The following is a 25,683-nucleotide window of genomic DNA, read 5'->3' on the forward strand; positions in this document are numbered from 1 at the left end:
GCCCCCGCCCGGCGGGGCTCCCGGCGGGGGGACAGCGCCGCACGACTGCCGGGCCGGGCCCCGCGCAGAGGGGGCGCTGAGCTGGGTTTTAACGAAATTAAATAACAACAAACAAACCAAAACATCTCTGGAGCATCTCTCTTACGAGGAGAGACTGCGGGAGCTGGACCTGTTTTATCTGGAGAAGCCAAGACTTGGAGGGGGTCTCTTTAATGCATATAAATATCTCAAAAGGGGGTGCCAAGAGGACGGTGCCAGTGCTGCCCAGCGACAGGACGAGAAGCAATGGCCATAAACTAAAACACAGGAAGTTTCACTTCAACATAAGGAAGAACTTTGCATTGAGAGTGGCAGAGCACTGGAACAGGCTGCCCAGGGAGGTCGTTGAGTCTCCCTCTCTGGAGACATTCAAAACCCACCTGGACATGTTCCTGTGTCACCTGCTTTAGGTAATCCTGCCTTTGCAGTGGGATTGGTCTGGATGATCTCCAGAGGTCTGTTCCAACCCTAACAATTCTGTGATTCTGTGAAAACACAACCCAGCCAAACAAAAACCCCATGCTGATGACCAGCCTCTCTGACATCCCTGAGAGAAGCTTAAATAACAAAACTGGAACACAGAAATACCAGATTGTTAACAAATGGGAAGAATATCAACAATTTAAGTGCTGCTGGAGGGCCTGAGTCTTCCTCACCTGAGCACCAGCAGGTCTCCCTGGCTCTGACAGGGTCAGCCTAAGACATAGTAGAAGGGGGGCAGAAAAAGGGAAACAAGGAACAAAAAATTGGCCTCGAGCACTTGGTTATCAGAACTGACTGTAATAGTGATTCAGCAAGTCTTATCTTCTTTTTACACTTCATCATTTAGTTTTTACAAGTAAAGCATAAAGTTATTTCCCAGGGTTTGCAAAGACAGGGTGAGCTGGCACTGTAATTCAGGAGCACAGCATTTGACAATTTGTTAAAAAAGATGTGGGGAAAAACAAAGCTCTGGATGTTGCCCCCCTAACCCCTCCATCTAATCAGAAGCTAGTCTTTACACTTATATGAATAAATAATAACAAAGAGAGTTAAATTCTCTCCTACAGACAAGCATGGCTCTCAGAGAAGCCAGGAGGACCAATGTACGCTTGCTCACAAGAGATTTCTGTTTTAAGCCACCCCTGTTACATCCCATGTGCACAACCATGTATTAGCACCCAACTAGTGACAGCTGTAGGACACTATTTTTCTGTTTTTAGAGGCAGGGTTTCTTCATTCCCAAAAGAATGATTTGGGTTGGAAAGGACTTTAAAGATAATCTCGTTCCAATCCGCCTGCAGGGACATCTTCCACTAGACCACGTTGCTCAGACCCACATACAACCTGGCCTCGAACACTTCCAGGGATGGAGCATCCACAGCTTCTCTGGGCAACCTGTGCCAGTGCCTCACCACCCTCACAGTAAAGGATTTTTTTCTAATATCTAATACTTAACATCTAAGAAGAGGCACACCAAGGCAGGAGAAAAGCAGCTTTGACTACAACTTCAAACAAGCAGCAGCACTAATGATAACCAGTTGTAGCCTTGATAACCCCATCTCAAAACCTCAAGTGGTGTTGCTGTGCCATCCCATCTGTTCACACAGGGCCTGCCATCGTGCCAGTAGCACCCAGTGCCCCCAGCTCCCCACCACCCCCGACCGCCCAGCCAGGGATCGGCACTGGCCTGTCAGGCAGCTCCCCTGCCCCTCACACTCTCTTCTCCGCAGAGCAGCTCTACAGGCACCTGGATCTGAAACCCACTGCTGGTGCCAGCTCCCACAGCCCTTGCATCCCCATTCCCTGCTCCCGCTGCCCGAAGGAACCCGAGTGCTCACCTGCCCCTCCAGAGCAGACACACACTTCCACCTCCTCCTCCTGAAAACACTCAGGGCAGCTGATAAGCACAGAGGTTCACAGGTCCTACATAAAGACCCATACACATGGTTTTCTTCTAGAACAAAAAGACTTTAAGAAAAATACGCTTTAAGAAAAATAGGTTTAGTCCTATTTTAGAAAACCTGACGAGGCGTGTGCTGACAGCAGGTGGTAATTGTGCTCACAGAGCTGGATGGGCAAAGGGCAGGGGCCACGAGATTCAAAGGCCTCGGCACCACTGTTTTCTCCACGGCGGCACTGAGCGCTCCCTCGTTACCCCGTCGGTAATCCGCCTGTGACAGGGCCCTGGCCTGACCGCGGTCACGGCGGAAATCGCGGTTCCCAGACATCACCGCCTTCCCTCGGCTCCCGCCCCTGGGATCCCGCCTGCCGGGATCGCCGCCCGCGGGACTACAGCTCCCGGCAGACTCTGCGCCGCCGTCCTTCCCCCGGGGTGCCGTCGCGGACTACGCTCCCCAGCAGGCCGTGCGCGCCCCGCCGCGGGCAGCAGAGGCGGTGCGGGCCGCGGTGCGCGCTGGGGCGGGGAGTCTCCGCGGTGGCGTGTCGTAGCGGCCCGCGCGGGAGGCGGCGCTCTGACCTGGCGGGTTCGCCCGGGCCGTGTCCCGCCGCTCCCGCCGCCGGCCCTGCTCGCCGGGAAGATGGCTGCCGTCCGCAGGGCCCGCCGGGACTCCCGCTGCGTGGTGCGCTTCTCCGACCGAGAACTCTGCTAAGGGCCCCCCGCGGGCAGGGAGGACACACGGACCGAGCGGGGGGGCAGGGCCCCCGGGACGGGACAGCGCCGCCCGAGCGTCGGCAGCATGGTGAGCGGGCCCGGGCGGCGGGGGCTCGGCCGCCATGCAGGGGCGGCCGGGCGGGACCGGGACACGGCGGGTGTGCTCAGGAGCGGCCCCCTGGGACGAGCCGCTGCCAGGCAGCCCTGCCCCACCCGCCCGCGGGCACCGAGTGATGCCTGTGGGAAGCGTGCCGTGATCCCACCCCGCCACAGGGAGACACGGCCGCCTCCTGCAGAGGATACTGGGCTGATGAGTGGGGCTGCTCGGTTCGAGAGCGACGGAGCTGTCCCCTGGGAACACCCAGCAAATCACTGTATCATTACAGAAAGCGTGCCCTACCTTTTCCTCCCCTCAAAAATCTGGTGGCACACAGTCACTCTGTAATTTAAAGGGCTCTGTCGGCCGGGCACTCCACTTATCTGAGTTTATCATTTAATGTATCAGAAATACTGCTTGGTTCAGTATTGCTTTTTTGACTGCACCTCAATATGGATTCAAGTATCCGTGATGAGAACTCGATTATTTAAAGTTAAACCATTTATATCACACAGGGATGCTTAAAACGGCTCACCACTATGATTAAAACTCTTATTTTTAAACAGTGTTGCTTCTAACACGTTGACAGAAAAATGGAACCACTTTCTCATTTTTTTTACAAAACCAAGCAGAATGTTAGCTGATGGTCACTTTGTTGTGCCTGCTCCTCCCTGAGTTCTGTTAAGTTTACACATAGCCCTGTTCAACTGGTGACACTCAGCTTCAAACTGTTTCTGATCTTTGCTTTATGTTGCTGAAACAGAGATCAGAACTATTAAAGGACCTGACATGACAGACAGTTTAGAAAGCGGTTGTTGTACTCTGAGGAAATCAGCATGCAATTACTGATTGCAAAACAAAACTAAACTGTGCAGATAAACTAGTTTTGCATTTGGTAAATTATTTCTAAAGCTTTGCAAGCAAATCAGAATCGAATCTACTCAGCTGACTTCTTTTTTTACAGGTCTCAGTCCTAATTCAGGTGTTTACTTTTGACATGTTGACCTTTTGGTGGCTTGACAGACTACCACTTTTCTCATGGAAAATTAATCAAGCTGATTAGTACACACAATGATGTCTTCCTTTCTATCAGGATAAAGTCACTGTTTCGTGTAACAACTGGCTTGTAGCAGGAGTGAGGTCAGCAGCATAAAGATGAACAGTCTGGATTAATCTACTAAGTAACAGTTACAGTACAATGTTCTGTGAGTTTTAGAAACTATAATTACAACTTAAGTATTGTCAGAGTAGGGACAAGGAGCCAATTTTTATGCATTACAATGTGCTTTAGGTGTTGATCTCATGATCTGTCTTCTACTGAAGGTCCTTGCTTCAGCACTACCTGTGTTTACTTGCTTGTCCTAGCAAAACCTTAGGGTTTCAGCGGATCAAATAAATATTGGAAGGGTTGTTAATAGACATCAGATTTACAGTCCAGTTAAGTGTGCAGTAACAATGTGAATTAATTGCTTTACTGGTAAATTTAGAGGGGTGGCCACTTAGGCTGCTACTGCTGAGAGAAGACAGACCTTTGATATGGGAGACTTCAGATCACACATGAATGCAGTATAGAGGAGGTAACGACAAAAGTAAAAGCTTTAGTTATAATCAACTTCATGATGTTTTTTGGCAGCTTTTAGACTGTAGGCTAGGTCTTCATAGAATTTTTGTTTGAATTGAGGTTTAGATTTTAAAGAGCATCAAATGACATTTTGCATGCAGTTGGTCCAGAACCACATCTGACTGTGAGTCAGATGTGAAGAAGTAGGGCAGTTGAACAGAGATAACGGGAGGAAAATCAAGAGTTTAACAGATTAGTGAAACGTATGAAGATGAGGTAAACTTCTTAAGTAATTTTAACTCTTACTCTGAAATTAGTTTGTTTACAGACTCCATGAGTTAAAGGTTTTAGTGGGCGTGCCTTTATGCATAAGCAGATAGTGTGTTGATTTAGTTTGGAAATTGCTAGTTTCTGCATTTTGTAGATAAAACCAGGCTTATTCTGCCCAGACTTGAAAGCTGATTGAACATAATTCAGCTGCAAGCCAGAAGCCTTGCACTCTGTGGAGGCAGAATCAGGCCTTATTTCTGTCAGCCCAGTGCCCTAGTAACGCACTTACAGACATCCGTTTCAGTGTTAGCTCATCCCTGGGCTATCTCTGCTTGGCCAACATAGGCGTATTCCCTGGATGCTAAAATAATGTGGTAGGACTGCTGTAACTCGTAGGACATTAACTGCCTGCAATTCAATTCTGGAATCAAAGCCCATGAAAATTCCAAATTATTTACTCCTTTCTCAGATTTAATGCTGCTAGTGCTTTGGAGTGTTCTGGCTCACTTGTTTTCTCTACTGGGAAATTAAAAATGTACAGCCTTAAAGTGAGACTGTAGAAACAGATACAATATCTGTTTAACCGACAAACCCTATCTGCATTATCAGTTGTAAATGATAAATTAACTGAGACATCAGTTGGTTTTACAGATGAGAAGCCAGTAAGTTTCTGGTTGCTGGGGAAACTGAAGGCATGGTACACCTGAGCTTTAGGGACGTGCCTGTCACCAAGACAAAGAGATTAAATGTTGCCTTCCCATCAAGTTTGCCAGTATTCTGTAGTTTGATCAAAACTTCTATATGGTATAAAAATTTTATAAATTTTCAGAATACAAGAATGCTTTGATTTCTGCACTTTGATTGTGCAGGAGATAGAGATTTCTTTTCGAAAGCTCGGTAGAATCTCACTGACAGAATGTCACTTTGAAGTCTGAGCACTATCTACAATAGGAAGAAGTGGGAAACAAAACTTTTGTAAGTAGTTGTGATAATGTCAGGTTTGCCTTCTTGTAATCTCACTTTGCATTATGTACTTCCAGAACTATAGATGTGAATTTCAGCGCAGAATGGTAGAAAAACTGGTTTGCTTCAGCTGCAGGAAGGACCTTAAACAAATGTCTTAGTCGAGTTTTTTGTTTTTTTTTTTTTTTCCTTACTGACATTTTGCTGCTGTTGTCATTGTAGTGGCTTGTCACTGATACCCAGAATTAGTTTTCCTTTGTTTTAGTAAATATTACATAAATCTTAGTATAATAAGAATTCATTTGCATCTTTTTAAGTTCTCCTATTAAACTAATTGTCTTAACTCCCTATGTAGAGCCCTGTTTAGTCAAAGGTCTTATTTAAGGTCTTATTTGTTTAACCTGTCTCACGGCAGAAGCGTAAATAAAAACAGCTGCCAAGCTCTCACGATAGCTTTTTATTTTATTTTCCAGTACATTTCTTGTTTAGTTTCACATGTGTATTTTGAGATTGCCCATATTGTCCCATAGTTTTCATGAAGTATCTGTTGTTACTCAAAGCGCTGGTCTTTTGTGTTTTTGTAAATATTAAACAAATCAAAACTACTGGTTTTCTTTAAAGTGAGAAGATAGTGATTAAATTTTAATTTCTTGTACGAAGCACCTGCTGTTTAATACTGAAGCTTTGGTTCTATGCCTTGACATAGACACTGACTGTATTTATTCAGGTATGATGCCAGTGTACTGATGCATGGAAGCCTTCAAGTGATACATAAGTAATCTGTGTTGGATTAAGGTGTTTAAAATGCAAACCCCACCTTCATGGAATTAATAGGGAAGTGAAATCAATACCAGTAGTTTTAAAATCAAGTTTTACCGTCAAAAGGGGAGTATGCTAATTTTTTGTTTTTAACGTGTGACCATGACAGTTGTGCTTTGTGAATGTGCTGTAGGGACTTATGCAGATTCTATAATCACGTTTGACTGCTCTCTACTAGGCAGAAGCTGAAGAAGATTGTCACACTGATTTGGTGAGAACCGATGACAATGACAGATCTGGTGAAGCAAATCTTCAGGTATGTCTCTCATGCTAGTGTTTTTTACAAACATAGTACTGCTGTTACTTCATCACTTATCCTCATTTAGTTACCACAAATTTGTTGATCTGAAAAATGCTTAATCTGTCTGTCCCTCCAAAAGTGAGATAGATAAATTTTGCATTGTGTTCCAAGTGTCAAGTTCAGTCTTCAGTTATCCGTGTAGATGAAAAGAAAGTTTGTGACAGATTTGGAATTTCTTTGAAGAACTATAGAAATTGGACAGCAGTTTGTGTATGGATGAAATTCCAGTTTGTCACTCTCTCCTGGCCCAGAAAGCTGATAAAAGCAGTCTAATAGAAAAGCGCATTCTCTTACAATGCTAGATTTCTGTGTAGTTGCTCCGCAGAAGTCGTGATGATTGTAGGAGATAAATAAAGTGTAACTTAAAAGATGCTAAAAAAAATGCATGACAAGAATTATAACTTGTCTTTTTTTCTTGAAGTATAGTCCTTTTTAAAAGAGAAAGGATTAGGGTCTTATTTGTATACTGTATAAATGACTGCCTTAATTATTAAGCTTAGTATGCTTGTATACAGAAAATTGGGTTTTCTACATTTTAGTTTCGAGAGCTAATTGATTTCTTGCTTAAGATAATTCTGCATAAACAAGAACAAACACCATGTCTAGAAAGGACACTTTTCTATAGAATCTAAGGTCATAACTATAGTACTAACAACCACTTCTTGAAATACCATCGTTTTTCTTCTGAGATGAACAGTCCAGAAAAAAGCACTTGTGTTATTGAATGAGACTGAACAAGTACTTGTGCACTTGTTTTAATTTACTGTGAAACAATTGCTAACTCTCTATATCAGAATTCACTGAAGCCATCTAAGACTTGGAAATGTAAAGCATAATTTTGAAATTCTTTTTTGTGTTTGTACTTTGTAATTTCTCTTCAGAATATGTACTGTCTGAATATGTGATACCAAGTCATAGTTAATCATGTTTTTTAGGCAGAGCTCCAGATGTTCAGAGCTCAGTGGATGTTTGAGCTTGCCCCAGGTATGAGTTCTAGTGGGTTGGAACCTCTGCCATGCAGAGCATCTTCAAGAGGACCTGGAGTAAAGTCTGTAGATGCCAGAGGGAAACAGGAGATAGCAAAAGAGGAAAAGGTACAGAAAAAAAGATGTATAATTCTGAGATTTTATTTGTGTGTAACTGTTGCAGTGTAACTATCCTAAAAGCTAATGCTGCATTAAACCTAGTGAAACAACAGAGGTCATTACCCTGTTGTCTCCATACAAATGTTTTCCATAATCCTACACTGGTTTTTCTCGTTTTTATGTTTGGCTTTGTGTCACCTTAACAGTCTACTTTCTGAAAGACTGTAGGTAAGGGATGAGCAGCTGGAATGTGGATAGTTTGTTGATTGTGAATTTCAGTTATGGCTTATAGCACATGAATATGTCTTCTTACAGAATTATTTTATTGTCTCCTTCATAGGGTACAGTAGGTAAGATCAAAAATAATTCTAAGTCAAAGGACATTGCACTTGTATTTATAAAGAATTTAAGAAATGTTCTGTGTAATTTATTGTGCAGGCAAAAGAACTTTTCCTGAAGGCAGTAGAAGAAGAACGAAATGGGGCTCTTTACGAAGGTAACACAGAAGTTTAAAATGAACACCCTTATTACAGAGGAATCTAACACCCTCTGATTTATGTGCAAGTCTGAATGATGCCAGTGAATTTAAACTACAGGATAATAGCAATATGAGTGCTCAATTATTCAGATAAATAAACAAACATGCTTTAAAAGGAACCATCATATCACAGTTCTAAAGTTGAGGTGAAGCTAAAGTGAGATCAAGAAAAGAATTTCTAGCTTTCAGACAAAACAACAGCATCTTGAAATCTTGCAATTTAATGAAGCCCTGGATTGCTTCTTCATATAGAGTGCTTCTTTATGTGACTTCTGTAAGGTGAAGTTAGCATAATAATTAATCAAGGTAAATATACTATACTATAAGTTCACAGCTTTTGTATTCCACTCTGAACAGAACTACTTAATCCATGGAATTTTTTGTTGTTTGGTTGTGGGGTTATTTATGAGTTTTTTTTGAGGAGGATGTGATGGTTTTTTGGTTTGATTGGTTGGTTCGTTTTATTTCATGGGTCTTTTTTTGTTTGAGTTTTTTTTGATGACCACAGCATGCTAAGATAGCTCCTTTAAGAATTCCTAAAGTGAGTGTTTAAATCTCGTAGTCTTATGAGGCTTGCCATAAATATTTAAGGTCCTTAGGTTGCTTGCCCTCTTGCTGTCAGCACTAGTAAAAATGGAAATTCAAAGTTTTCTTTTTCATATTTAGTTTTCAGAATATATAGAGTAAGAAGCCTACCCAACTGCCAAGGCCTGTAGATCAGTAGTGGAGATACCAGTTTTCTATTTCTTTCCTGTGAAAAAGAAAAACAGAACTTCACTTGCCATCCTGCTCATCCGCTGCAGGTTTTGGCCACTGTGTTTAAAGTGCAGGTGCAAAAAAAGTTAAGATATGCAAGTCTGAGAGTACTCTGGAAGCTTCTGAACTCAGCCACCTGCTGAATACAAAATTTCCTCTCCACCATGGGAGATTTCCTTCTCTTGCAAGGGGATTCTGGTTGTTGTTTTATATCTCAAATAAACAGAGAGAAATATGGGTCCTCTGTAGGTAATAACATGAGTTGTCTCAGTTTCTAGTTTATTACATGTTTTTACAGGGAAAAATTACATTAGGCAAATGTATGTTGAGTGTGAGATTAAATGCACAGTAAAAAAGTACGTCAGAACTAGAAATCTGGCATGTAATATACCACTTAGGAAATCATGCAGTAGATTGTGAAGGTTCTTTCTGAGTGAATTAAAAAAAAGTGAGGAAAGCAGTCTATTTAAACATTGTGTATATAAAATGAAAGCTATGGCTTCATCTGCTTGAGTGCACTCCTTGTACGTTAAACATAGTGGAAGAGAAGTAGTAACATCAAACAGAGTGGCATTCAGAAAGGTGTTCCAGGCATCTGGATTGCATGAATATGAATCCATCTTTCTCAATTGAATTTGATTTGAGATTTAAAGAAGCTAAACTGAACTGTTTCTACACAGACGTCTATATGAGACCTTAGAGACATGGTCCTATGCCAGACACAGATATATTACCAAGCACGTGTTGGGACATCTGTTTTCATACCAGACTTTTATTTGCTGACCTGGCCCAGGTCACCAGAATCCTAGTTGCATTTCAGCCTGCTTCTGAAATCTGCTGATAACTGACGTTTGTGAGACAGTTATGTGCAGCAGCTTGTTCTTGCTTAAGTACAGTCCAGGTCTTGTCTGCAAGATTAAATGCTAAAGTTGAGACTGATCCCTCTTTAGCTGGCTGCTGGTATTCCTCATCCTCAGCAACCAAAGGAATACTACTTGTCAGTCACTGGCCCTAACATGAACTCAAGGAAATAGGAACACTTACTAGCCCCAAACTCAGGTTTCTTAGACTCTTTAGACAAATTTTGAGCTTCACACTCACTGATATTTTATTTGAGTTTTGGTTTTAAGAGTTAAAACTGAGGAAGAATTGCCCTCTGATCTTGGTATCACGATGTGGGAATACCAAGAGACATAAAAATACATGATCTTAATACTGGTATTAAAACAGATTGAATGTATGTGCAAATTCATTTAAATTAAGAAGGACTCACAGAGTTGACTCAGAAGAAAGACATACTGCAGCTTAAATAAGTTTGTTGCCACAGGGTGATTTTCCTGAACCTCTTTCTCTACTCAGTTTTGTAGGGTCTTTGGAATGTTAAAGGCCGAATTACTTTCTCTGTGTGCAAGAATAGTGTGCAAAACCCAATCTGTCAGTTTTTCCTTCATGCCCCATAGTCGTGTGGCAAGGCTGCTTTCCTCGCTCTCAGCATTTTCAGTGGCTTGCTTCTGTGCCTTCTTCAGTTCCAAGGGGTTTGCCATAGGGAAGTTGACTTGTTTTGCATTAGTCGTTGAAGTTTTAAAATTACAACAATATTTTATTGATCTTTCTCACATATGTAGTGCTGTATATGTCTGAATGCCTGTACTATACCGGGAACATCATGTACCTGCATAATTTTTCTCTTTCATGTTCCTCATGGTTACTTACAAATATACTGCCTAAAATCTTTATGGTGTCTTGAGAAAGCTTTGTCAGTGCTGGGCAACAAACAACATCAGGACTTTGTAACGTTTTAATGTAAAATTTTGTACTACATAGTTGTAGTAAAGTAAATTTGTAAAAGCTGAAGCACACCTGAGACAGCTGTTTGTTCTGAAAAAGTATATGTCAGGTGCTTAATGTTTCTCTCTTCTGTATTTAATTTAAACCTAAACAGTTTAGACTAACTAAGATTTCTCAGGCAAAGGCATTTTCCACCTTTTAGTGCTTTTAGCTGAAGCCATTTCTCTGAAAACAATCTTCTGATAAGCTAATATGAGCATCAGATATGTTTAAACATCAAACCTTTATTTCCAGCCATCAAGTTTTATCGTCTAGCCATGCAGCTTGTACCTGATATAGAGTTTAAGATCACCTATACACGGTCCCCAGATGGTGATGGAGTTGGAAAGAGGTGGTAAGTATCAAAATTTACTGATCAAGTGCATAGGAGTATTGAAACATGATACTTTGTTTCTGAAGCATATCAGTAGTCTACTCTGATGTGCAGTTGTAAGCCTCTTAATATCTGGAAAACTTACCTCCTCTCACTTGAAAGGACTGCTTCACAGAAAGTTAACAGATGCATTAGTCCAAGGAAGACTTTTCTACATTGTCCTTCAAAGACAGTAACAGGCTTGTTCGGAGCTAGTTAATTTCAGGTGAAAGGATTACAAATAGTTATTTTGTTACTTAAAAAAGGAAAAAAAATCAGTCACTTTATTTTGATTTTTGATTTGCAGATTTAGGATCATCTACAAAGTTGTAGATGACAAAAAGATTAATCAGTGAAAGCTTCGTACTGTGGAATAAGCATCTTAATAAGGCAAGGGAGTTATCCACTGTTCTTGTGCTGACTAACTAAATGAAACCGTTTTCAATAAGTAAAGCAATACATTTAGAAGCTCAAAGACAATAATCTGAGTAGTCTAGTCTTTCACCATTACAAGCATCAGAATACCCCTAGCCTCAATACACCGGATGTGTCGCGTCTTAAAGTTGGCCTAAATTGAGTCCAAGACTTGCGTTTTGTGGGCAGAATTCAGGTTAGGGCCAAAACCCCTGTTATAGCTCACACAACCTAGTGAATACAAGCTTATGGAACAGAGCTTCCCAATTCATTGCTCACTCAGCAGCTGTGGATGCTGCTGATAGCTACAAGAAATCAAGAGTTTTAAAATGGAGAATAAAAAAGGAAAGTACAACCATATCCCTGTGATATTACTAGTTCAGTCTTGTTGCCTCAGGGCAATACAGCTCCAGTGCAGCAGTTGACTCAATAGAAAAGAGTGGAAGATGAGCTAAGTGCTTTATTCACATCTCTTACTTTAGTTTCTGAATGGGCTACTAGCATGAAATATTTGCTGTGCATTTGTGTGCTAGGAAAACTACTGGATGGTACACTACAGTAATGTAAAAATCTTGGTTTTCTTTGGATTATTTTCTTACTTCAGCATCATTTTCTCTGCTTTATTAAGACTCTCTGACACCAAGGTGGGAAGGAGTGTTGATCTGCTGGAGGGTAGGAAGGATCTACAGAGGGAGCTGGATCTACAGAGGGAGCTGGACAGTCTGGATCAATGGGCTGAGGCCAGTTGTATGAGGTTCCACAAGGTGAAGTGCTGGGTCCTGCACTTGAATCACAACAACCCCAGGCAGCACTACAAGCTGGGGGCAGGGTGGCTGGAAAGCTGCCTGGCGGAAGAGGACCTGGGGGTGCTGATCAACAGCCATCTGAACGTGAGCCAGCAGTGTGTTCAGGTGGCCAGGAAGGCCAAGGGCTTCCTGGCCTGTATCAAAAATAGTGTGACCAGCAGGACCAGGACAGTGATCATCCCACTGTACTTTGCACTGGTGAGGCCACACCTTGAGTACTTTGTCCAGTTCTGGGCCACTCACTACAAGAAAGACATTGAGGTGCTGGAGCGTGTCCATAGAAGGGCAATGAGCCTGATGAAGGGTCTGGAGCCCAAGTCTTGTGAGGTGTGACTGAGGGAGCTGGAGAAAAGGAGGCTCAAGGGAGATCTTATTGATCTTTAATTGAAAGGAGGTTGTAGTAAGGTGGGGTTTGGTCTCTTCTCCCAAATAGTAAGCAATAGGACTGGAAGAAATGGCTTCAGGGTGTACCAGGGGAGGTTTAGATTGGATATTCGGGAAATTCTGTGTCTTCACAGAAGGGGTTGTCAAACACTGGAGTAGGCTGCTCAGGAAAGTGTTTGAGTCACCGTCCCTGAAGGTATTTAAAAGATATGTAGATGTGGCACTTAGGGCCATGGTTTAATGGTGAACTTGGCAGTGCAGGCTTAATGATTGGACTCAGTGATCTTAGAGGTCCTTTCCAACCTAAATGATTCTATGAATTTTTATGCAGTTGCTGAATTGTTCCCAGCACTACGTGACAGTGAGGGAAAACCAACCAATACTCTCAATTGTTGTTTAAAAGCAGTATTTGTAGAGAAGATGTGTTTCTTCAAGAGATTCTAGTTGTGGTGGTTTTGCTTTCTGAAGGACTGTTGTAGGTGTTTCATATGAACCTGATGAGAAAAAACATTACACAATTACATTTGAAAAAACAATCTACAGTGCGGCTTGTACATACTGGGACTGACCATCATATTCATCAAAATAAAGGAAGGTATGTTCAGTGCAACATCTTGCTGTAGCCTTAGTTATGACAGGCCCAAACATAATTCTATTCTCTGTGATACTTTAAAACCCATTGGTACGTCTACTAGTTGCTTGCTTATATTCTCAGCTCATTCTATTAAGCTTCTTTAGAGTAGAATTGAATAGTATTAAAAAGTGACTGGAAGATCTCTTAACTAGCGTGTATACCAAGTCGGGGGAAAGTAAGTATTTTGTGATGAGATCAAGGAGTTTGTGTAGTTTGTGGTTATTTGGTGCAAGCAAGCACGCAGCTGTTAAAGGATATTGTGACATACAACTTAAATTTAGATTTTTTTTTTTTAATGTGGTAATGTTCTTTTATCACTTAGTAGTCCTTCAGGTTTATTGATGAGTAGCAAGCTTATTGTTTCTGTTCTGCTATCTCCTTCTGGCTCCCGAAATTTATTATGTCTGCCTGTTTACAGAATAGGTAAAAATGTAGTTTTCCTTCGTTATTGTTCAATAAACCCACTGAAGATCACTCTTCAGTGAATAATGCAAGAGTAAAAAATAATCCTGAATTGTTTTCAATATCTGACATTATGACAAGGATTACAAAATAGAGCTTTTCAGTAATGACACTTTATCTCCTGCATATGCCATATCTTAGACAAAGTGAAAGATGAGATTTGTCTTTTCATGGAGTCAAGAAATTCTTCAGTGACACTAACAAAAAAAGTGAACTGTGAACTCTCAAATCCAGAAAGAAATTGGGATGGGAATTAAACTGGGAAAAAAAACCCAGTTGTTATTGTCAGAGGGATTCCAGCAAAGTATAAATGAATTTGATAATATTGCAGTCGTTGTTTTATCATATGATGAAATGAGATGAGATTGCTTGAAAAACATACGGGAAACAACTCTATTGAATGAGGGTAAGGCAATGGATTGATGCCAAGATGAGGACATCTGTTGGTGTGTTTTGTCCAATATCACAATATTGGCATTCCCCCTTTTCTAGTATTGAGGATAACAAAGAGGATGACAAAATGGCTGATCTTCTGTCGGATTTCCAGCAGCAGTTAACTCTTCAGGAATCTTCAGTCAAACTTTGTCAGCCTGAGGTTGATGTCAGCCAGACCCATATCTCAGGTATGACTTAAAATACACTGTAAAAGTTCAGAGGCAGAATTTATAGAGATGTTTCACTCTATTAATATGTCTTCTTCATTCAAAAGTCACCTTTAAAGAAATTCACACAGTATCTCTTTATTTACTTTTATAGTTAGATATAAAGGAAAAAAAGATCATCAACTAGCTAAACAGATCTTGTTCTCATTTTTCCATGTAGTACTACTACTGAGTAGAAGGTTCAGGATCAGAGTCATACTTTAATGTAGCAACTTATAGGAACAGCCTTGCTGAAGTAAGCATATTCCAGTTTTCTTTCCAGTTTTTTTGGTTTGGTTTGCAAATATTTATTACAATTTTTAAGTAAGAGACAATTGTTTTGTGAAGAATATGCATATTTGCATTTCCTGTTTTTATCTGATTCTGTAGATTTTTGCAACAAATATGTTTTCAAGTTCAGCAAGACTATATAAAAAACCTAGAAAGTCTTTTGAAGGTTAATGATTTTCAGTGCTCCAGTTCTAGGACAGTTATCCTGAGATTTCCTTATGAGATCTAAATTGTAGACAGTGTATAGAAGCTATGAACTCTCTTAAAAACAGATGCCTCTAAAGCATGTGTATTTTGCATCCTGAATTGTCAGTTGCTCTTGGAAATCTTGGTCTAATCTCCTCTGTTCTGGTTAAGGAAAGAAAATAAAGTAAAATGAAGCAAGGTATTCATGGACAGCACAGTAGTACAATAGTCACAGACCTCAGCAGCCCAAGGAAAAATTAAGCAATACAAAGCAATGTATTTGGCTGAATTGATATCCTATGTTCCATATTACCTTTTATTGACAGGACAGGATCAGACCTCTGCTATGTAACTGACATGCTGAATATATTTACTTCCCCTCCCCTGGACAATTTTTTATAGTTGTTTTTTTTTCTTTCTACAAGTAAAGCTTAGGACCAAGGTCTCATTCTTCACCAGAAATACTATAATATTTTTCCCTTAGTATGTGCTCAGTATCTGAAGCAAAGTGTCTTAACAACCCCTAGTTTACTAGAAACTTAGAAACATGGATGCTAAGACAATTAATCAAAGGTGTGGATATTTGTAGTCCATACCAATGTTTTATCTAATCATCTTACCATAATGCCATTTCAGTTCTTCATTTTTGTTCCTTTGTTATGTGACTTCTTTCTAATGTAAAGTGACTAAAGAGATTTTTTTTTGCTCTGTGGCATCTGGCTACAATGTGAAAAAGTAGGATTTTTTATGGAAAGTAAAAGCCAAACCTGGAATTACAGATAACTTATTGATTTACGGGTTGCCATCTAACAAGGATTTCTTTTCTCTTTGCAGCGTTGCCTATGGAAGTCCTTATGTACATTTTCCGATGGGTGGTTTCAAGTGACCTGGATCTAAGATCATTGGAGCAATTATCTCTTGTTTGTCGTGGATTTTACATTTGTGCCAGGTATTGCAAATAATGTATCTAGAGTGAAGCTTCTCCTTGTGCCAAGTATGTCCTGCTTTTCCTTCCCATGGACATTTTCATGTTACACTCCTCACGGTGCTAATCAGCTTTTGAATACACCACTAAATAGTATGTTAGATAGATGACTTCACTGTAAATAAAAATGCAGCAGAAAGTCTTACTTGCTCTACCTTGTTTGTACGTTAGAGTTGCAGGTCTCCAAAATATGGTCTGTTGTGTTGTCATCTTCATATGACCACACAGGGAAGTGCCAGGCTGCTGCAATATTGTGGTTCTGCACTTGGCAGAAAATGGTATTGTGTTCTTGAATTTCACTGGAAAGAGGAAATGGCTTTCAAATACTCCAGGATTAAGTAAATTAGTCAATGAATTTAAATTATGAGCTATTCTTGTTGAAGAAAGTTTCTTTCAGTTGCATCCAAACTAAATAATGGAGTGTGTTACTTCGATATATGAAAGCTAAACAAGATTTATAGGGAAGTTATGGGGTTTGTGTTTTTCTCATTTTCACTAGAGATCCTGAAATCTGGCATCAAGTCTGTTTGAAAATATGGGGCAGGAGCTGCAATAAACTTGTTCCATATGCCTCCTGGAGGGAAATGTTTTTGGAGAGGCCTCGTGTTCGATTTGATGGTAAGCTGTACTTTAGGAAATGGTTGTAACTGTGTATGTAACTGCGACAGAAGCAATTAGATGGGGTTTGATGCTTAAAGGAGCTGAGGAAAAAAAGCTCCAAAGCAGTTTAATTGGAGATAAGAAAAGGATTTAATTTGGTTACAAGACACACGCCCCCTCTGTCTCAGATGTTACAATTTTATAAGACTCTACATCCAGTCAATGATTTTATCCACCCCACGGCCTTTGCCCTGATCCACCCCCGATCCGCCCCTTGAGAGTTGGGGCTGGGGTCTTTTTGAGACTACCTCTTCATCAATCTTCATCTTCTTCAGAGCACAAAGGGCACACGTTCACCCAGTTTTTGACTGTACTTTTGCAGTTTAGGCCAAAGTACAAGTGTTCTCTAAACAGAATAGACCTACCTTGACAAGAGACTAAACATTTCTAATGGAATTCAGGGGATATTGATATGGGGAATTGGGGTAAAAGGGTTGGAGAATGTGTGTAGTTTCTATGCTAAGGGTAAGGGAATAAATGCTGCTGCTTCTAAGTCTACTTCTACTATATAACTGCTTGTAAAACTTATAAGAATTAGAAAAATCAAAAAACCAGATGGACCTTAAGGCATCATTGATACTTATGACGTCATTAGACCTAAGCTGAATTTATTTATGCATTTGAATTTGTAGAATATCTGCAAAGAGAAAGGAAAGGTGCGAGGGATGAAAACAAGAACTTTTGTGTATTTAAGTAACAAAAGTATACTCAAAATTTTTAGATTATTGGTATTTTATCTTAAATATTTTATGTTCTTAATTTTTGTTCATATACTTATATCTTCCTTTTCTCTAGGTGTCTATGTCAGCAAGACAAAATACATACGTCAAGGAGAACAATCTCTTGATGGTTTCTATAGAGCATGGCACCAAGTGGAATATTACAGGTAGAGCTGTTGTACAATGAGTGAGTGAAATGTTTCTCTCTTAAGTTCTTTATATCCAGGCCTTGATATCACAGACACTAATCATTCTGTAAAACTGAATGGAACTACTACATGTGTAAAGCTGTGTGTATTTTCTGACAACAGGTTTTAAGAAATAGGATTTATTATTAGAATAGGAATTACAGAAGTAGAAATGAGCTTAGAAACACATTTCATCCTCAGTTATCCCATGTCATGTGGATAAAGCTTAAACAGTAACAACAGTAGTACTCTGCTATAGATTTCTTTCCCCAAACCACTTCTGCTTTACATTTCTGATATAATACATGACACAGTTCAGGCTGGAAACTGTTCATAGAAATCATTGAATCTCATGGCTGTTGCTACAGTCTCACAAACATTAGCACAGTATCTGAATAGTGTAAAAATTGATCAGAACACAGAACCTGAAAAAGTCCACATGACATTGTCCATTCTGTACTGGTACTGTACTAGGATTGTGTTGCATTGATCTCAGTTGATGCTGGGAATGGAGAAACTTAATTGAGGTTAGTTTTGATGCTAGGATAGCTGCCTTGCTTTGATGGAGGTGACAAAACTTCTGAACTTCTCCTCTCTTTCACAGCTCTTCATAACTTGATCTTTTAATCTTCAAAACTCTCTATTGATTTCTGAGGTGGTGGATTCTCCGTCCCTGGAGGTTTTTAAGATGAGACTTGATGTGGCACTTAGTGCCATAGTCTAGTAACTGCGGTGGTAGTGGATCAAGGGTTGGACTTGGTGATCTCAGAGGTCTTTTCCAACCTGATTCTATGATTCTATGATCTCTTTTTCTGCTTTATGTGAAGAAATGTGTTTTTGAGTGCTCTTACCAGTTAAGGTAACATCCAGTGAATTTAAAAGCAAACAAATAAACAAAGCAATAGCAAAATGATATGTTTTCTAGATTTGTATTGTGTAATTATATTTTTGCAGGTATTTGAGATTCTTTCCAGATGGTCAAGTTATGATGCTAACAACTCCTGAAGATCCTCAATCTATAGTTCCTCGCTTACGGACTAAAAACACAAGGTTATTGAGATAAAGTATTTGGCTCTACAATTTTCGTTTTGCTTTACCTAGCAATTTCTATTTACTTTTGTCTCAGATTAGCAAAACAAGAGTAAAAATATGTCATTTATGTTGTGTTATAGAACTACAAAAAATGTTGATCTTTGTGCAAAGATATCTTTCATTCTAGTGACCTGATATTGTCATTAGATTTCCTTTGTGGGTTATGTGATTTTAAATTTTTAAGGAAAGTAGATGGAAGCATACATGCTATTAACTTGGTGGTTTTAGAATTCTTTTAAAGACACTGTCTTGTTAGTGACTACTTTTTCACACTACCTTGACCAAAGGAAAGTGAAGATTTCGATGGGTTATGACTAAGTTATTGCTTCTTGATGTTTGCACATAAAAACATAGAAAATAATTTGCAACTTCAGAACAGATTTGAGCTGTTCACCAGAAATCTGAAAATACTTAGCAGTGGGCTAGACAGAACCAACTAACTTATCTTTACTGTCCTATTTAGGAAAATTAGGAGCAACTTCACAAAATGTTTTCATCATTTAGTATCATTGATGAGCCTGGCACTTTACTAAATGGAAATAAGAAATAGTTTCCTTAATTATGATATGCAGTCAGTCTTTATTTCAGTGCTGATATTTGTATTATAAGTACTTCATTCTTTTGAGACACAGAATATTTTTATGTCCTTGACATTATTGTCCTTTTAACCTTCCAGAACGGATGCAATCTTGCTTGGTCATTATCGCCTTTCCCAGGAAACAGACAATCAAACCAAAGTATTTGCTGTAATAATGAAGAAAAAGGAAGAGGTAGGTAAAAAAACAGAGTAGAGGAGAAATAGGTGAACGAGGGGGCTTTTTAATAAGCTTTTTCTCAGACTGAATATTTTACAGGACCCAAAGATTTGCATTACACCAAAGCATTAAATATTACTTTGATTTTTTAAATTGTTTAAAAATAAAATGGAAATAAGCATGGTGATGTCTCTCATATTTTTTCCCCAAATCTGTAATCTTCTATTCAGGCAAATAGATACCATGTTCATATTTGAACAACGGTTCTCCCCCTTAGGCTTAATTGCCATGTGTGGTGCTATTAGGTGCCAACATTGTTAACAGAAAGGAAGGATGAAGGAGGTCATTTTTTGAGATCAGATTTGACTGTGTGCAGTCAGGTTCCACAGCATTAAATAAAACTAGATAAGCAGTACTTGTTAATTGAATTCTGAATGATTTGGTCAACTCATTTACATCACAAAATTTTCTGATTACTAAAGTGCCTGTCAAGAGAAATTTGTGAGGAGGTAGAAGTGTTAAAATGAGTTTGCACTTTCTGAGTGACATCTTCCATGCTTGTATTGCTTTCTGTGAAAAGTTCTTCCATCATTAACATCTACTTTATGTGTTTTCAAGGAATACCAGTACTTAAGTTTTAAGCATGAGAGTTTAACAATCTGGCCTCGCAGTTACTTAGGCCTCAGGATAAATAGTTGCACAGTGTTCTTTGTAGGTCATGAAACTTCTTATTTCTCTGTACAGAAACCAGTTGACTACCACAAATACAGGTATTTCCGCCGGGTTCCCGCACAAGAAACAGATCACAGTTTTCATGTAGGACTACAGTTGTGCTCCAGTGGGCGCCAGACGTTCAACAAACTTGTGTGGATACATCATTCTTGTCACATAACCTACAGGTGAGTAAATGGAGAACAAGAACCAAGAAGGATACTTACCTGTAGAAATACATGTGATCTTAATTTGTTCAGTACTAAGTACGGAAGATGTAAAGATACTGAGACTTAAGCAGCTTTAACAAAATGTCCTGAAAACAGTAGCTGGTCCAGATTTAATATATCATAATGAACTCTTACATTAAGAAATTCCAAGATTTTAGTAACCTGGTCTGATGATAATGGGAAGTTTCCTAATTAGTAGTACTGCAGTATTTTAGCCTTTTAAAGGATTTACGCACAGTTGATTTCAGAACTGCATCAGGGTTGAATGACTTAGTGTGTGTGCTACTGAAGGTCCACACTGAAGGGGTGTGTTTTCCACTGTGGATGTGCAATCTAGAGATGTCTGCACTCATCATGTGAGAACTGTAACGTTTGCAAACTATATAATTCAGCAGTGCAGAGTATGGGCTTGTGACCAGCTGTTCTGATCACTAACCAGGCAAGAGCCATGACCACTGCTCTTGCAGCTGATGCTCTGAACTGCTGGCAAGTTGGCTCTCCAGGTGTTTGACGTTGGGTGGATTTAGGCCTTGTCTTCCAATGTTCTTAATCTCTATAATCAGTATTTTTATAGGGACATAGCTCAGCTGTTGAGCTGTGGGAATATAAAATCTAGGAAATAAACTGCTGGTGATTGGAAGTATAGGTAACTTCCCTAAACAGAAAGATTGTTTTTACAAAAACCAATATTGTCTTACCTAATCCATGAAGAAGTGGCAATATCATAGACATTCTTTTCAGCATGAAGTTTCTGTACTGCTCAGGTTCTGCTCTAGCTCTCAGTATGGTGGTGCCCTTTTGAAATTAGAATAAAGATGAGTATAAAACACAGCTAAGAGGATTTATGCTTGTCATTGATGTTCAGAAATACTTGAGTTCCTTTTCTTTAAAGTTTTGTAAACATGGAAGTTTTACTGTCACTTTGTATTCAAGTTCAGGGTTCTAAGTGAAACAAATGAAAGGGGATTTTTTTACTGCAATATTGATATGACTTGAGTGTCATCCTGCATCGTTTCAAGTGTTGGAGCTAATAATAAGAGTGGAAAGGGAAAGTGGTTTCTTTGATATGAAAGTAGAAGTGAATTCTATATAATGTGATTCAGCCAACATTCAAATGCTTTCAGAACAAGGCAGTACAAAAGGCACTTCATTCCATCTCTAGTTTGGTGCACACACTGTACTGTGGAACACGATTGTGTTATTGAGGGACTTAAACAGCAACTAGTGTCTAATTTAACTTCTAAAATGCTCTTTGCAGATCGACTGGTGAGACAGCTGTTACTACTTTCGACATTGACAAAATGTACACCCCTTTGTTCTTTGCACGAGTGAAGAGTTTTACTGCATTTTCAGAAAAACCGCTCTAAGAAACACCTCCTCTCACAACTTCTGCATGAGTAAAAGGTTGTAGCTAATAAGCACTTAAGTTATAAATGTGTATATATTTGGAACATTTTAAAATTCTGGGTAATTTTATGAAGGCAGTTTGTTCTATTTGATTATGAATGGCAGGGATTTTGTTTTCAGATCAAACTTATGAGTATTAAACACCTTTTATTTGTGATAAGAATTTGATAACAAAGTTCTGTTTTGTTGTGTTGGTTTGGGGTTTTTTTAAACAGATTTTATAAATCAGTCTGCTTAAAATGTGAGTCTTCATCTGTCTAGATATTTGATTTGTTCAAAAGGAATCATAGGAAAATCTCACTGTCCATAGGACAGTGTGTATGGTCTCTGGTGAAGGCTTGAAATGTGAAGGGGAGAAAGTTGTCATCTGTTAAACTGCGTGACTTAAAAGAACTTCAAATAAATGTTTTCTTTAAATTAAACTTCTTTTGTTTGCCTTTAAGATCTGGCATTTTGTCAACATCAACCTTAAGGAAAATCAGACAAGGGTAAGCAAGCACGAGGTGTAAAATTTATCTGCAGAGGTACATTCCCACCAATGCAGTGGTGTCAGTTGGTCATGAATGTAATTTGGTCTTGGTAGAAGTTCAGTGGAGCCTGCCTTCTCTGCAGGATGTGCATGGAGGGGAGAGGGATATAGGCAGGGAGTTGTTCCCTTGTACTGTAGGATGATTTTGCAGGTATGTGGCCCTGCTCGGGAAGTGTCACAGTGCAAGGGTGAAATGCTGGTGCATTGGTCAGGTTTGAATGCACAGGTAAGCAGGGCTCACTTGGACATGACTGTGATGTGTTATAACCCTTCATCTAACCTCGCTACAGATGCTGTAAACCCTTTGAGCATTTGTTGTACTAAGATAAATTTTGAGGCTGCTGTAGATGTTCAGGTGCTGTGTACTGCTAATCATGAAGTGTACCTTGAGGTTTGGGGCAGGTGCTGTACGCTGCTTCTCCTGCATATATCGCTTGGGGGTGTAGTGCAGACATTGTAATGCTGCTTATTATGTGTGTATATTGGATTCTGAAAGAACTGAAGCTTTTTAGTGTACTTTTTTTTAAGCCATTTTGCATAATTTATCTTTGATCATCTTGTTTCAAAATACTGACCTGGACTTGAGGACTAAAATGTGAAAGCTGTGGAAAGAGCTATACTTGTTCTATAATTAATAAAGTGTATCTTTGCAAGGAGCTACGTGATTAAAAATACATCAATAAATCATGATTTTGAACATGCAATCCTACTGGCAATTTCTTATTTTCCCAAGAAATCATTATTTTTATATGGTTAATGGTGATTAGTTAGGAGCTACCATGCATAAATTACATGCTAGGCAAGATTGATGGGTAGAATTAACCTCTTAATGACTTTTTATTACACTATTTACAGGTTATCTGAGGAAAGTAGAGTAGTTTTCAGGTACATGAGTTCTGAGTGAGGATGTGTATATCCGAAACTTCATGTTTTCTCCCTAGTGTAACAAGGCTCTGCCTACAACCCTGTGTCCTTTGACTGCAGTTGCACTATTACTTCATACACAATATTTAATAAGGAGTGTATTGTGTTCTCATTGCTGAAAGGAAAAAGAACTGCTTAGAATATCAGCTTCACGTTTTGAAATATTGCCAAGTTTGTAAACAGGGAAAGATGTTAATTACCTACACTTTTGTTGAGGGTGAAAGATGCAGATTGGATTCTGCCTGCTGAGGAACGTCAGAAGTTTTGCTATAAGAGTCAGAAGGTGGTACTGATTATTAGTTTAGGTACAGTTTTTTCCAGTAACTGAGTTGGATGTAATACAGGAGCCTTTGAATTCAGAGCTCTTTTCATACCACGAGTTAGTTGCTTCCTCTGACCTTTTGTTTTTTCTTGCCTCGGGCATGTGTTTGAAATAGTGTGGAAAAAGGAAAAGCTAGCTAGTTACAAATTGAGATGTTGCTTCAACAGAAGTCTCAAGCAATGATTATTTTGAGATTATGTGAAATACAACTTCACCAAGAAAATTATGTGAGACTGAGCTGGGATGAATATGCTTGTTCCTCTCCGTTTAGAAAGTCAAGCTTTTTACCTTTTAAAATAGTTTATCAGCAGATACTACTACTGTTTATTTGTGTCCAACTATTAACATACTACTTGTTTCAAGAAAGAATTGGTGACTAGTTGCTTTTCCTTCACTCTGTCTAGTGTTTTTCAGTAGTCCAAGGCTATAATAACTAGAGGCTCTATGTTCTTATAATTTATTTTTATTGTCCTATTTATTCTCATATAATGACTTAAGTTGGTATAACTAGTTTACTGCTGGGAAATCGTCCTTTACTAATTATTAGTAATTTGAATAAAACAATAAGGTGTACACCTATGGAGTCCTTTTTCCCCAGGCTTTATTGAAGGGAGTTGCGACAAGTTCCCTTATAAAAATGCAAGGAGAGCTACAAGAGGTAACAGAAACATGGTTCTCAGAGCTGTAGATCTCTTCTATGTATTGGATTAAAGACAGCAGAGTGCACAGTTTTGTGGACAGAAGATGCTCAGGTGATCAAATGTTATGGTGATTTGTCTCAGTCTAATTGGAGATTAGCATCAGTTAAGCCTTTGTGTGTAATGTGGGCTGTAGCTGACTAACAGCAAAGCCCTGAGCAAAGGACCAGCAGGCAGCTTCTAGTCAGCTGCTGATTCACTCGATAACCCTGAGCAAAGCTGGTCAGAATTTCAAAAACGTGGTGTTTGCACAAGATTTTTTGTTTAAAGAAAGAGAACAATAGAGTTGGGTTTAGTTTTTTTTAATTGAAAAGAATTCCTTTGGAATGTGTGCCAGTGTATTTGGAAAGTTTTGTTGACGTTAAAATGGCTGAACTATTGAGGTGCATCGCCATTTTTTCTACCATCCAAGATGAGAAAAACATAAAAGCTTACATTCATTTGCAAAACAGTTTGGATTTCAGAATGGATGTTACATGTTACTTAGTATTAATAGCAGCTGTAAAGAAATCAAAGACTTCCATTTGATAGTCAGTCTGGATTCAAGCTTTGTCCATTACGCTAAGACTAGCAGCTTGCTTATTAAAATGGCTTGCATAATTGTTTGCTTAAAAGGAACAATCAGGGCTTTACCTTGCCTCTGTCCTGTCCAGAGTCTAGTTCCTGAGTCCTTAAAATAATTGCTAGAACCAGAAGTCCTAAGTAATGTTGACTGAAGCAAAGGATTTGGAAGAGGAACTAGTCTGCAATTGAATGGAACTTCTGGGGATGTATAAAAGTGGTATTCTCTCCCAGCTGAAACTGCTTTCAGCTCTGGCAGTGTAGGCCACTTGAAAGGGTCCATGTGCACCATGCCAATGTGTACCTATCATTCAAGACAGTAAGAGGTGTTAAAATTACATAGAAATGTAGAATATCCCAAGTTGGAAGGGACCCACAAGGATCGCTGATATCCAGCTCCTGGCCCCGCATGGGACCATCCCCAAGAGTGACACCATGTGCCTGAGAGTATCATCCAAATGCCTCTTGAACTCTGTCAGCCTTGGTGCTGTAACCACTTCCCTCGGGAGCCTGTTCCAGCACCCAACCACCCTCTGGGTTAAGTATAGTGTGATTTTATGGAACACATGGTCAGAAAAAAACCCTATGAAACATGACTGCTTCTGAAGACATGAAACAGTCCTGCATCTTTTGGGATTGACAGCCTTCCTTGGCAATTGAAAGTTTTTTGACATATTTTGAAGATACCTGTTGCACATTCGTTAATTTAGCCTTGGAATGCTCTGAGAAATAGCTGGATATGGTCCAGAGCTAAGAAAAGTAAGACTAATAAATCCTGCCAAATGAAATTATTCTTTAATGTGGAAGTCCAAGATGAGTAGATATTTTTTCCGCACATTTTATTTCTGAAGGAATGAGTTTT

At 39.5% G+C, this 25,683-nt stretch overlaps 2 protein-coding genes across 3 annotated transcripts in view; one reads left to right on the top strand and one right to left on the bottom strand.

Moving 5' to 3' along the window:
* Positions 1-2,304, bottom strand: part of ICK (intestinal cell kinase) — a 27,827-nt gene extending 25,523 nt beyond the window's left edge. For both annotated transcript variants that reach the window (XM_027696040.1, XM_027696039.1), the window contains exon 1: positions 1,860-2,304. The gene's annotated coding sequence lies outside the window, so the exon portion shown is untranslated. The remainder of the gene's footprint in view (positions 1-1,859) is intronic.
* Positions 2,305-2,383: 79 nt separating this feature from the next.
* FBXO9 (F-box protein 9) lies at positions 2,384-23,020 on the top strand. The gene is made up of 13 exons (XM_027696044.1): positions 2,384-2,720; positions 6,521-6,598; positions 7,579-7,737; positions 8,167-8,224; positions 11,105-11,204; positions 14,415-14,545; positions 15,875-15,989; positions 16,525-16,643; positions 17,481-17,571; positions 18,547-18,642; positions 19,361-19,454; positions 20,184-20,338; positions 21,639-23,020. The coding sequence occupies exons 1-13, from the start codon at positions 2,718-2,720 to the stop codon at positions 21,745-21,747; spliced, it is 1,308 nt and encodes a 435-aa protein (XP_027551845.1). The 5' UTR covers positions 2,384-2,717; the 3' UTR covers positions 21,748-23,020.
* Positions 23,021-25,683: the final 2,663 nt, after the last annotated feature.

This window comes from Neopelma chrysocephalum, unplaced genomic scaffold, assembly GCF_003984885.1.
Source record: "Neopelma chrysocephalum unplaced genomic scaffold, ASM398488v2 Primary Assembly neopelma1_104, whole genome shotgun sequence".
Taxonomy (NCBI): domain Eukaryota; kingdom Metazoa; phylum Chordata; class Aves; order Passeriformes; family Pipridae; genus Neopelma; species Neopelma chrysocephalum.